Below are 13,433 nucleotides of genomic sequence, written 5' to 3'. Positions count from 1 at the left end.
GAACCTATCCTTGCTGATAATGAGCAAGTGGCAGGGTACACCTTGGACTGGGTACCAATCAATCACAGGGCACAACAACGATTTGTCATATTAACAACTATATGACTATTAAAAGCTCAAACTCCCGGCCCGGAGAGGTATTTCACCTGGCCCACAGGACCATATGGAAAAAGTCCCAACTACATGTGGAATTTCAGCAAATAACCACCTTCCTAACCAAACTTACTACAGCATCATCTACCCATCTACAGTACATCGTATGTAATAATATGAATACTAATGTGTGTACCACTGGGAGCATTGGATTGACCATTGTTACTAAGACTCTCATGTTACCACCAAAAGTAGCAATAATTGAATTGTGCACGGCTAAAAATAAAACCACTTTAACTATTAAACACTGTCCGTACCGGGAAACGCTTGCTGCACAGATGCATGCTCAGATTTTCTGCGGAAGACTCACAGAAACTGCCTTTGTTTACCGACATCATGACTGAAGTTACAAACTTTATGATTCTGATGTTAATGTGTGTGAAGTGAATAAACTAACTCACATTATGTTCTACATATGGTGAATGTTTATATTCAACTTGGAGAAAGCGAACCACCAGGTTTAAGTAAATAATGGTTGAGCCCATAATAAATTAAGGATCCTTAGTTGGACATTTGAATGTGGACTGGATTAACTTTGTGACGATAAGAAGAAATAAATTCAGAATGCAAAAGTGATAGTTCTATCTTGGAGGAGAGACTCCATGTCTATCTTCACGCCAACATTTAAGGTGCAACCTACAGAGGTTGTTTTCCGGTCACCTACACGCGAAGATCTCTTTACATGGTCATGTTGTGCTGTCCTGACTTAGCACACACCCAGAGACAGAAAGGAAGAATATAAAAACTGTTGGTTTGGCTTCTCCAAGTTAGGACTTCCTCATTTTCCTTACCTGACCTCCTCCAGGAACTGCAGTCCTGTATAATGATGCTCGCTTGTAATAAAGCAACTTTTGGTTGAGTAAAGTGTCTCCTACGTGTCTTTTGATCCAGCCGCACTGCCGTGTCACCCTTCTATCCGGATGAGGATGACAAGACCAGAAATACGTACGATGTGCATATGTGAAGTGTAAAAGGAATTACATTCATAAAGCGTTTTTCTCTAGCGACTCAAAGCGCTTTACATTGCAGAACCCATTTTTTAGATCACTAGGAGCAGGTGGGCAAAGTGTATCGCCCAAGGACATAACGGCAGAGACTAGGATGACGGAAGCGGGAAACGAACCTGGAACCCTCAAGTTGTTGGCACTGCCTCTTTACCAACCTGGCCAGATTATTGTAACTTTTGCCTGGATGTGAAAAGGGTGATGCATTTTGACACCCCTGATTTAGAATCTCCAATCAGCCTCACCTGTGTTTGGAATTTGGGTGAAATCTGGCATACTCGAAAGGGAGACCATGCAACCTGTCCAACCGCAGATTTAAACCCTCGATATCCTGACTTCTCGGTCAACTAACCACTACACCACCTGCCTGACGAGTGTTTAATATCTGGGTAAAGAAGCTGTAATGTCAAAGCAAAATAAGGTTGTTCCAATTCAAATTCCATGCTTTGGAGGAAACTGGGGTTGTCCCGGTACCAAAATGTATTTCGATACTTTTTAATACTTTTCTACATGAAGCGGACCACAAAAATGGCATGTTTGGCTTTGTTTTAACAAAATATTTTAGGGTACATTAAACATATGTTTCTTATTGCAAGTTTGTCTTTTTAGTGAACATACAAAACACATTTTCTTTTAGTAGTAAGTAAGCAAACAAAGGCTCCTAATTCAGCTGCTGACTCATAAATATGTAGTAACATATTGTGTAATTTTCCATTCTATTATTTTGTCAAAATTATTAAGGACAAGTGGTAGAAAATAAATTATTAATCTCCTGTTTATATCTGGTTATTTTCTGTTTTAACATGTTCTAGATTGTTAAAATGTAACAATCACTTATTCTTCTGTTGTTTGATACTTTACATTAGTTTTGGATGATACCACAAATCTGGGTATCGATCCGATACCAAGTAGTTACAGGATCATACATTAATCATATTCAAAGTCCTCATGTGTTCAGCGTAGGGGTGTAACGGTACACAAAAATTTCGGTTTGGTACTTACCTCGGTTCAGAGGTCACGGTTCGGTTAATTTTCGGTAGAGTAAGACAGTGGTTCTCAACCGTTTTTCAGTGATGTACCCCCTGTAAACATTTTTTTTAATTCAAGTACCCCCTAATCAAAGCAAAGCATTTTTGGTTGAAAAAAAGAGATAAAGAAGTAAAATACAGCACTATGTCATCAATTTCTGATTTATTAAATTGTATAACATTGAAAAATATTGCTCATTTGTAGTGGTCTTTCTTAAACTAATTGGAAAAAAAGACATAAAAATAACTAAAAACTTGTTGAAAAATAAACAAATGGATCCATTATAAATAAATATTTCTACACATAGAAGTAATCATCAACTTAAAGTGCCCTCTTTGGGGATTGTAATAGAGATCCATCTAGATTCATCAACTTAATTCTAAACATTTCTTCACAGAAAAAAGAAATCTTTAACATCAATATTTGGAACATGTCCACAAAAAATCTAGCTGTCAACACTGAATATTGAATTTTTGCATTTCTTTTCACTGTTTATAAACTCACATTCATATTTTGTTGAAGTATTATTCAATAAATATATTTATAAAGGATTTTTGAATTGTTGCTATTTTTAGAATATTTAAAAAAAAATCTCACGTACCCCTTGGCATACCTTCAAGTACCCCGAGGGGTACGCGTACCCCCATTTGAGAACCACTGCAGTAAGAAAACCACAAAATATAAATGTTGTGATTATTTATTTAACAAATTTGCTAATTCTTCCACCAAAAATATTTTTCTTAGTGGAATATTTGATGTGAAGTAATCAGAAACTTGGATAGCTCAATAATCCATAATAACATTGATTTTGATTCAATATTATGTTTTGAGCAATGACAGTTTGAAAGAAAAAAAAACAGCTTTGTTTTATTAGTCAACATAGCAACTTTTTCTTAATTACATTTAGACTTTAAGCTTTTTTATTTCACTTTTGTTTATGTTTTTGTTTATTTTAATAGTATTTTTTGAATGTGCCGTGGGCCTTTAAAACATTAGCTGTGGGCCGCAAATGACCTCCGGGGCACACTTTTGACACCCCTGCTATAGATATTAAAAAATAAAATCTGATAAATCTATGTATAAAAAGCAGAGCCTGGCGACACATGCGCGTTTATCATAACTCTCTCGCTCTCTCTGTCTCTGCCCCTCCCTCACGAATGTTGCTGCTCGTACCACTTTTTTTTTTTTAACCCCTTCTTAACCCTGAACATACAGTGAAAATACACGCAACCCTAACTTAAAATGCCGGACTTTTGAGGCATTTAAGAAACTCCACCTGGAAAGCCCCGCAAAGAGGACATATCCCGTGAAAAGTGGAGGTGTGGTCGGTCTATCATAGCCCAGTCGTTGCTAGCATGCCGTGTGTTGTTGTGTTTTTGATTGATTGAAACTTTTATTAGTAGATTGCACAGTACAGTATGTACATATTCCGTACAATTGACCACTAAATGGTAACACCCGAATAAGTTTTTCAACTTGTTTAAGTCGGGGACCTCGTAAATCAATTCATGATGCCTTGGTGTGCATTGTTTACACAACATGCGTTGCGCTACTTAATATGTCCGTGTTGTTCGGTACACCTTCGAACCGAACCGAAACCCCCGTACCGAAACAGTTCAATACAAATAAACGTACCGTTACTCAACCTAGTCCAGCAACATATTTTCTGAGTAAATAATATAATAACATAATATTGTTATTTTTTTAAAAGATAAAAGATTTTGTGATGCTGAAAAATATTGACGTAATCATAGTAGTACCGATGAGATACGCTCCTGTATTTGGTATCATTACAGTGGATGTCAGTTGTAGATCCACCCATGGTGTTTGTTTACATTGTGATGTTGGTGAGCTACGGTGTGTAGTGAAGCATGTTTAGCTATTTCTCGTCCTGCAGGGATGATACTTGTAAGAAACGTACTTTATTTGTCGCCATGGTTGCGAGATTAGGGATTTAAAAGTAGCTATAACACTGCAGACTGTGGCTGCAGTGACGTTAGCCGCTAGCTAGCTAGCCATTTTTTAAAGCACCTCTTCCTGAGGGTGTTTCAGTGTTATAAATTCACCTTTATCGTTAGTTTTTAAGCCAAAATGCGTCCACTCTCCCTTTTCTGTCTACATACTGTGTCTGCTTGAGAGTGCTCTTTGATTGTGCGCTGCCAAACATGCTAAAATCCTCGTAAAATCAGCGATGACGCGGCGTCATGCCCGTTAAAAAAAGTATGATTCATTAGTATCGCGGTACTATACTACTACCGGTATACCGTACAACCCAATAGCAAATGAAATGTGAAACACAATGTTCAGACACTTATGTCTTGCTTACTGATTATTTCATAAAATGTTGTTTCCTAATGAAATGTTAGGCTAATTTGTCAAGGATTACAATTTGTGACAACCTCGTTGGAAGACTGCATTTCCTACATAGCAGTGAGCTCAAACTGTAAAAGGTACAGCAGTAACAACAAATAGTTGTTATGTGTGGACTTGGAAACCACCCTTGATGGGAAAGAGTGATACATAAACACATTTTATACAGATACACCCATTAGTTTAGTCAAGCCCACACGGCTCAACCACATTTGACACATGACAATACTTTGGTGCAATTTCCAGCGTAGAACAAAAATAACGCTTACTGTGCCTGGCCTTGGTTGTGGAATAGCTTTGTCATAGCCTTTGAAGGTGGAGTTGTCAAAAATGCCTTCAATGGTCTGTATTGAATAAATGCAAATGGCAGTGGAGTTCCTATAACACAAGAACATGAGGAGGGTTGAATTTAGCATTGTTGCAGTGACGATACAAATTACAGTACAGGCCAAACGTTTGGACAAACCTTCTCATTCAATACGTTTTCTTTATGTTCATGACTTTTTACATTGTAGATTGTCACTGAAGGCATCAAAACTATGAATGAACACAGGTGGAGTTATGAACTCAACAAAAAAAGGTGAAATAACTGAAAACATGTTTTGTATTGTAGTTTCTTCAAAATAGCCACCCTTTGTTCGGATTACAGCTTTGCACAGTCTTGGCATTTCAGGTGACTACCTCTTGAAGCTCATCGAGAGAATGTGTTCATTCATAGTTTTGATGCCTTCAGTGACAATCTACAATGTAAATAGTCATGAAAATAAAAAAACGCATTGAATGAGAAGGTGTGTCCAAACTTTTGGCCTGTACTGTATATACATACATCTAAGCATGCTTAATTAACAACTAACAATGCTTGTCTTTATGAAAACAATATCTAAATGAAAACAATGTATGCGCAGAAAAAAATAGTTAAAGCACTAGAAACAACTCTGAGTCATAACACGAGCATTAAAACAATCCTGGATGGCCATTCACTGCGTCGGCAATGCAGGGTTGTCAGAGTAAGGAATCATTAAGTAAAACCAGAGGCTTGGTAGATCTTTGGTAGATTGATGGGCTGAAATTTTTCATTGCTGATTGATGCCTTTTAAAGTTGATCACAACTGCCTCTGGCTGACACTATTCATTTCAAGTCCCTCGGCAGACAAGCGGCTAGCAGCTAATTATGTATGTCCATACACAGTGTGGAGCCGCTTCTCTATCTAATAATATTTACCTCCATTACAGCAAATAAACAACATTTCTTAGTATTCTAAATATAATTACTGGATACCGTTATCTTTTTTTTGTCCTGTCCAGCTTCTCAGGCAAATCATATAGTTGATGTAAAAACCCCCGTTTCCATATGAGTTGGGAAATTGTGTTAGATGTAAATATAAACGGAATACAATGATTTGCAAATCATTTTCAACTTATATTCAGTTGAATATTCTACAAAGACAACATATTTGATGTTCAAACTGATAAACATTTTTTTTTGCAAATAATCATTAACTTTAGAATTTGATGCCAGCAACACGTGACAAAGAAGTTGGGAAAGGTGGCAATAAATACAGATCAAGTTGAGGAATGCTCATCAAACACTTATTTGGAACATCCCACAGGTGTGCAGGCTAATTGGGAACAGGTGGGTGCCATGATTGGGTATAAAAACAGCTTCCCAAAACAATGCTCAGTCTTTCACAACAAACAATGGGATGAGGTACACCCCTTTGTCCACAACTGCGTGAGCTAATAGTCAAACAGTTTCTCAAAGTGCAATTGCAAGACATTTAGGGCGTTCAACATCTACGGTCCATAATATCATCAAAAGGTTCAGAGAATCTGGAGAAATCATGCCACAAAAGTGGCATGGCCGGAAACCAACATTGAATGACCGTGACCTTCGATCCCTCAGACGGCACTGTATCAAAAACCGACATCAATCTCTAAAGGATATCTCCACATGGGCTCAGGAACACTTCAGAAAACCACTGTCACTAAATACAGTTTGTCGCTACATCTGTAAGTGCAAGTTAAAGCTCTACTGTGCAAAGCGGAAGCCATTTATCAACAACATCCAGAAACACCGCCGGCTTCTCTGGGCCCGATGGACTGATGCAAAGTGGAAAAGTGTTCTGTGGTCTGAGGAGTCCACATTTCAAATTTTTGGGGGGAAATATTCGACATCGTGTCATCCGGACCAAAGGGGAAGCGAACCATCCAGACTGTTATCAACGCAAAGTTCAAAAGCCAGTTTGTGATGGTATGAGGGTGCATTAGTGCCCAAGGCATGGGTAACTCACACATCTGTGAAGGCACAATTAATGCTGAAAAGTACATACAGGTTTTGGAACAACATATGCTGCCATCTAAGAGCCGTCTTTTTCATGGGCGCCCCTGCTTATTTCAGCAAGACAATGCCAAGCCGCATTCAGCACGTGTTACAACAACGTGGCTTTGTAAAAAAAGAGTGCGGGTACTTTCCTGGCCCGCCTGCAGTCCAGATTTGTCTCCCATCGAAAATGTGTGGCGCATTATGAAGCGTAAAATACGACAGCGGAGACCCCAGACTGTTGAACGACTGAAGCTCTACATAAAACAAGAATGGGAAAGAATTCCACTTTCAAAGCTTCGACAATTAGTTTCCTCAGTTCCCAAACGTTTATTGAGTGTTGTTAAAAGAAAAAGTGATGTAACACAGTAGTGAACATGCCCTTTCCCAACTACTTTGGCACGTGTTGCAGCCATGAAATTCGAAGTTAATTATTATTTGCAAAAAAAAAATAAAGTTTATGAGTTTGAACATCAAATATCTTGTCTTTGTAGTGCATTCATTTGAATATGGGTTGAAAAGGATTTGCAAATCATTGTACTCCGTTTATATTTACATCTAACACAATTTCCCAACTCATATGGAAACGGGGTTTGTAGATGCCCATGTCGGCTGTTCAGATTGACTTTACAAAAGAGAAGTGTAAGATTCTTCTCTTGTTGCCTTATTTGTATTTGACTTCATTAAATGTATGTGGAGAGGGGCGTGTTCCGCGCGTCCCCTGCAGGCGGGGTGTGTGCAGGGGCCGGCCATGAAGCAGCCAACAGGTGAGTGGATACCTCAGCTGGAACGAGTGATCTAATCACCTGTTCCCTTTATTAGCAGCGCTGGAGACCATGAAATGGAGAGAGGCATGAGGACGCAGGAGGACGCAGGACAGACGCACAGAGACGAACAAGGGACAGCTGAAAAGCTGGACAGACGAACAATTGTGTAAAGTAAAATATGTATTAAATACTGTGTCAAACCTGTATCCTGAGCTGTGTGATACTGTGGTCAGAAGAAGCTGGGCGAGACGCAGGAAACCTCCACAACTGGCGCCCAATATGGGGCGCCAGGCAACCTCCACAACTGGCGCCCAATATGGGGCGCCAGGCAACCTCCACAACTGGCGCCCAATACGGGGCGCCAGTTGTGGAGGTTTCCTGCGTCTCGCCCGGCTTCTTCTGACCACAGTATCAAACATTACAAATACCAATAGAAATAGCGTTATTGATAACGAACAATACCAGTATTTTCCTCTATTATCAACAATACAGTTGGATACCATTATCACTGGAGGACGAGGATAATCATGTAAACACCGAGATAGCTAAGCTAACCGAAAAAGCTAGCCTTAAACAACACCAAGCAATAAGTGCTTAGAAAAGTTTAAGAAGTGTAGATGGAACCATGTTGCAGCAGAAAGTCAGCAGATATTAATAGGAAATTAACAAATAGATGAATAATAGTCTAAAGAGGATAATACAATAACTGGTGGTGTGTATCACTCATGGGTGATCGGTATCAGAATTAAAATCCTGATCGTAAACATCCTTAATCAAAGTATTTTGATTCAGCAAAAATCCACCCATACATATGGTCTAGAAGTCACAAATCATCCAAGCCATCTTTAACTTTTTTAACCACACTCCCTCACCATGCTTGAAATATACTTGTGGGAGTATGACACATGTTTTGCTTGAGCACCACCCCGGTGACATACAGTACAATCAAAAGCACACTCCTCAAGTTTTCCGAATGTTATTTCCAAGAGTTACACACAATTTCCCTGCAAGTATTCTACTTATTTTCAGTATTCAGAACAAACAGATATGGGGGACGTTTTCTCTGTCAAATAAGACTAATGATAGACGCACCACTTCCAACATTAGGCACACCTGCACAATCTCATCACGTCCAATGTGATCTGCACTGTCAGAGAGGTTTATTCATGTCATAACCTGTTTAGTATTGTGCTTGTAGAACTTGACTTCATATAAGGAAGTTTTTATAATAATTGATTGCTTTGTCTCATCATACAGTACAGAGATACCTCGGATTTTGTAAGGAACTGAATTGTACAAAAAACAAAAAAAATATCTCCCATAATAACGCAAATCAAATCAATCTACAAATAAAACAAAATGACAGTCTATATTTTGTTTTTAAAGAAAATAAAATGAACATTTACCATTACTTTTATCTTTATTGACACTTGTTGGTGAAGATGTCGAGGAGCGGAAAGGGAGTGTGTGTGTGTGTGTGTGTGTGTGTGTGTTCTGGCAATGCTTACTTAATGGGGACATCGCTCTGTTTACACAGTCAACTTTAAGGGACCTCTGACGGTATGGGGACAAAAAAACAGGTCCCCTAAAGGGAAACCTCTTTAAATGATAGTCAGATCCATTCTGAAGATGCCTAAGTGATTTTTAAGCTTTGGCCCGTAAATCATGTTTACTGTGTATGTTTGTGTGAATTATGCAAAATGATTCAAATTTGGTCCCCATGAACCATATTAACTCTTTTTCGAAACCCAGGGTCCCCAGTAAGAATGGTCAGCACATTACTTCATCAATCCAGAGATTTAAAGATTTATATGAGCTAACTAGGCAGAGGCCATCTTACCAAATTCTTTTTATGCTTCCACAACTTGTAGAAAGGGTGGTCACCAGATGATCAAAAATTGCGTGTGTGTGCGCTGTAACTGTAATATTGTACATGGTAATTGGGATTTGTTATATATATTATATATTATATAAAAAATACCTGCATTATCCTTTCCACCCTACCTTTTCCATCCTTTGTAACTGAGCCACTGTGTGGAACAATTTTCCTTATTCAAAGTTTGTGTCTTAGACTTAGACTTAGACTTAGACTTAGACTTAGTCTAAGTCTTAGACTTAGCCTTAGTCTAAGTCTAAGTGTGTGTGTGTGTAGGGGGGTACTGTTGTGCTACAAATTATTTCTTGAATCTAAGAGTGTTTTTCAACTTGTTGAACCAAATGCTGTCACTTGCTACTTTTTTGGCCCCTTATTTTTCAGCCATATGCTAAAAAAAGCACAGAAACTGAGTCACCGACACGTGGTATTCTACATTTAATTACGAGAAATAATAGGACTATGAGCAATTTTTGACTGTATATCTGGGACTGTATGCAAATCCATCCATCTTCTTCCGCTTATCCGAGGTTGGGTCGCGGGGGCAACAGCCTAAGCAGGGAAACCCAGACTTCCCTCTCCCCAGCCACTTCGTACAGCTCTTCCCGGGGGATCCCGAGGCGTTCCCAGGCCAGCCGGGAGACATAGACTTCCCAACGTGTCCTGGGTCTTCCCCATGGCCGGTTGGACGTGACCCAAACACCTCCCTAGGGAGGCGTTCGGGTGGCATCCTGACCAGATGCCCAAACCACCTCATATGGCTCCTCTCGATGTGAAGGAGCAGCGGCTTTACTTTGAGTTCCTCTCGGATGACAGAGCTTCTCACCCTATCTCTAAGGGAGAGCCCCGCCACACGGCAGAAGAAACTCATTTCGGCCGCTTGTACCCGTGATCTTATCCTTTCGGTCATGACCCAAAGCTCATGACCATAGGTGAGGATGGGATGGTAGATCGACCGGTAAATTGAGAGCTTTGCCTTCCGGCTCAGCTCCTTCTTTACCACAATGGATCGGTACAAAGTCCGCATTACTGAAGACGCCGCACCGATCCGCCTGTCGATCTCACAATCCGCTCTTCCCTCACTCGTGAACAAGTATGTATGCAAATAGTTGGGCAAAACAGGGGTGGAACTTTTTTGTAGAAGTGATACCTCCGTACACCCTTAAACAGTGGCAGGCCGTGCGTTTCCCCCTTAGGCCTTCAGTGATGTCCGACTTCAATGATTACCTCTCAAAATACCATCATTAATGTCACCACATGACCATTGCTGGAGAAATACTATACAGAAACACATTTACACCCTGCGCATTGAATCACCACCAACAGTAAACGTAACAGGTTATTTTCTGGCGCATTTAAAAATCGAAAAACCCGCATCATCAATTAAAAAATATCTTATGTGGTACTGTCAAAAATAAAATAGCAAAAAAACATATTAAACGTGAAAAAAATAAAAAATTAATAAAATATCTGAACTCATAATCTGTAGAACCCGTTCGAGCTTCCAGAGTTGGCCAACATCGTCTCACATGATTCTCTTTAAATATCCTTCTTGAAAATGGCCTATGTGTTGTCTTGTCTAATCGTAAAAGATGCAGACGAGGCATGTTGGCTGACTTTTTAAAGTTTACTCCACAATGTGCTCATCAAAAACATCCCAAGGCTATTGCGCATGCTCTTCACTACCGTGGCATGCCGGGTAATGGAGTTCTTATGTTACCTGGCTCCATCCATCCATCCATTTCCTACCGCTTGTCCCATTCGGGGATGCGGGGGTGCTGGAACCTATCCATAACCTCACTATATATATGCCTTAAGCCATCTAAAAGGCCTTACTGACAACAACTCGTGATCGGATTGGCTATTGCAATTGTCTATCAACTGTATGTGTCCGTTCACTTACAGTGCACATAAGCCAGCATTGTTGATTTTGAAGGATTAGGGCAGATTTAGTACAGCATGACAACATAAACTAGCTGAATTCTGATTGGATAAAAACTCTATAACTTAAAAACAACAGCGATGCAAGGAGCATAATATGACATGAAAAGAATATGAATGCTTTCAGGTAAATAAATAATATTTTTTATCTTTAATTATGATCATGATTTCTGGTTATGTTAGGCCAGCAGAGAAATCTTTACCTCTAAAGGAAAACTGCACTTTAAAAAAATGTTACCCAGCCTTTCACAATCTTTATGTGAGACATATCTTTGTGTTAGAGATAGCCACCTCATCCTGGCAGTTTTTCAATAACGATGCAGATAATGGGGATTCATATATTCCGCCTATAAAACCCTTGTAAAAACATCCAAAACCCACCGACAACACTCTATATGCATAACCTGCATAGTATCCAAAATGTTATTTTTGTTGTTGTTGTGAGAACTTACACTTATGAACTACTTTTCTGGTGTAGTGCCTTGCTCACAGGCCTTAGGCCACTAGCAAAAGGTAAGCCAGCTATCGAAGGTGCTGCTGATGTATCGCCTTCGTATTTGTAGTCAATGCTGGGTTATAAATCATGCCTCGCAGCTGAATAGTAGAAGGTTTTTTGAAATTTTGAAATTCCACACGTATCGCAAAAAATCTTGATCGACTAAAGCAGTAGATACTGGCTCTCAACTAACTTGATGACGTTGCAAGGAAGACTCTGCAAGATACCCGTTTGCTCTCATTATTATTTACCTGAGGACTATTTTAAAATACCAGCTCAACGGGGAGAACAAAGAAATATGCTGAAAGATACAAACATCCCATTAGGCTGCATCATAGTGAGAGCGGACATTGTAAGTGACTGTTTTGGTATGTTCCTATTTTGTACACACAATGTTTCGCACTAGGGCTACATGATAATGACAATGCTTTAGTGCAGTGGTTCTCAAACTTTTCTCCACCACAGATCACCCCAGTAAACACCTGGCTCTCCAAGTACCACCATAATGCCCAACATTAAAATGCAGTTGTGTAGTAGGTCTAATCATTCATTAAAACAAGGGAAATGTTTTATTTAACAAATATTTTGAATATTTTTTTGCCACTGTAATATTACACAGACTGCACAAACATCATCAACAATGATACTCCATACGCAATTCGTATTTACCGACTTATTTGGCCTACGAATAGATGGAGCTCGCGTACCATACCACAGTTGGAGAATCAATGTCCTAGTGTAAATGTGTCAAACTCAATACCTGGAGGCCAGATCTGACACGCGACATAATTTTATCTGGCCCGCAAACGCCTGGAAATGATATGTGTCAATGAAGTAGTTAATAGTTTCTCACTAAATATGATAAATGTTTTTCATTTTGACAGAAGAAAAATATGTACTGCTTGAAATTGCAAACAGTATATTATCATACATGTTTTTGTCTAAATAAAAATACTCCACTTTACAGCAAACAAAACACTAAATTAATAAACATGACAATACATTTTCCGTTCTTCACAGCATATAACTGTAAATTGAAAAAAACTATTACTGTTTTTTGCATTAAAATTCTGTTGACTAATCTGCCAGTTTTTGACTGTAAAATATACGGTTGTTGTTTTTAACGGTGTGTTACTGTAAATGGAAATACGGTGCTTTTGTTTTTATGGTAGAAAAACTGGCAGCTAAGTTGCCAGAATAAAGAAAGAACTAGTACTGTTTTTCCATCAATTTTCCATTAATTAAAAAAAAACATTAATATAATGTTGTAAAAACCTATGTAAATTTAACACAAAAATTCTGGCAACTGAGCTGCCAGCTTTTTCCGTAAACCCCATCCCAAAAAATAGTTTTACTGTTTTTGCATTTACCGTAAAATGTTGTAAAAAATAAAATATTAAAAAAATAATAATAAATAAATGTATACTATATATATATGTATATATATATAATTTAATTGTTTTTTTCCCACAGTGACATT

At 38.7% G+C, this 13,433-nt stretch overlaps 1 protein-coding gene across 5 annotated transcripts in view; it reads right to left on the bottom strand.

The window, feature by feature from the left end:
- The window catches only part of sema7a (semaphorin 7A), a 59,975-nt gene that overhangs the window by 23,364 nt on the left and 23,178 nt on the right, over positions 1-13,433 (bottom strand). For all 5 annotated transcript variants that reach the window (XR_009809004.1, XM_061917104.1, XM_061917105.1 and 2 more), the window contains exon 9: positions 4,826-4,934. Coding sequence is in view for 4 of the 5 variants with exons in the window: in XM_061917104.1 (XP_061773088.1) it covers positions 4,826-4,934 (109 nt within the window). In the remaining variant the exon portion in view is untranslated. The remainder of the gene's footprint in view (positions 1-4,825; positions 4,935-13,433) is intronic.

Source organism: Nerophis ophidion, linkage group LG12 (genome assembly GCF_033978795.1).
Source record: "Nerophis ophidion isolate RoL-2023_Sa linkage group LG12, RoL_Noph_v1.0, whole genome shotgun sequence".
NCBI lineage: Eukaryota > Metazoa > Chordata > Actinopteri > Syngnathiformes > Syngnathidae > Nerophis > Nerophis ophidion.
This window is presented reverse-complemented; position numbering and strand designations above follow the sequence as displayed.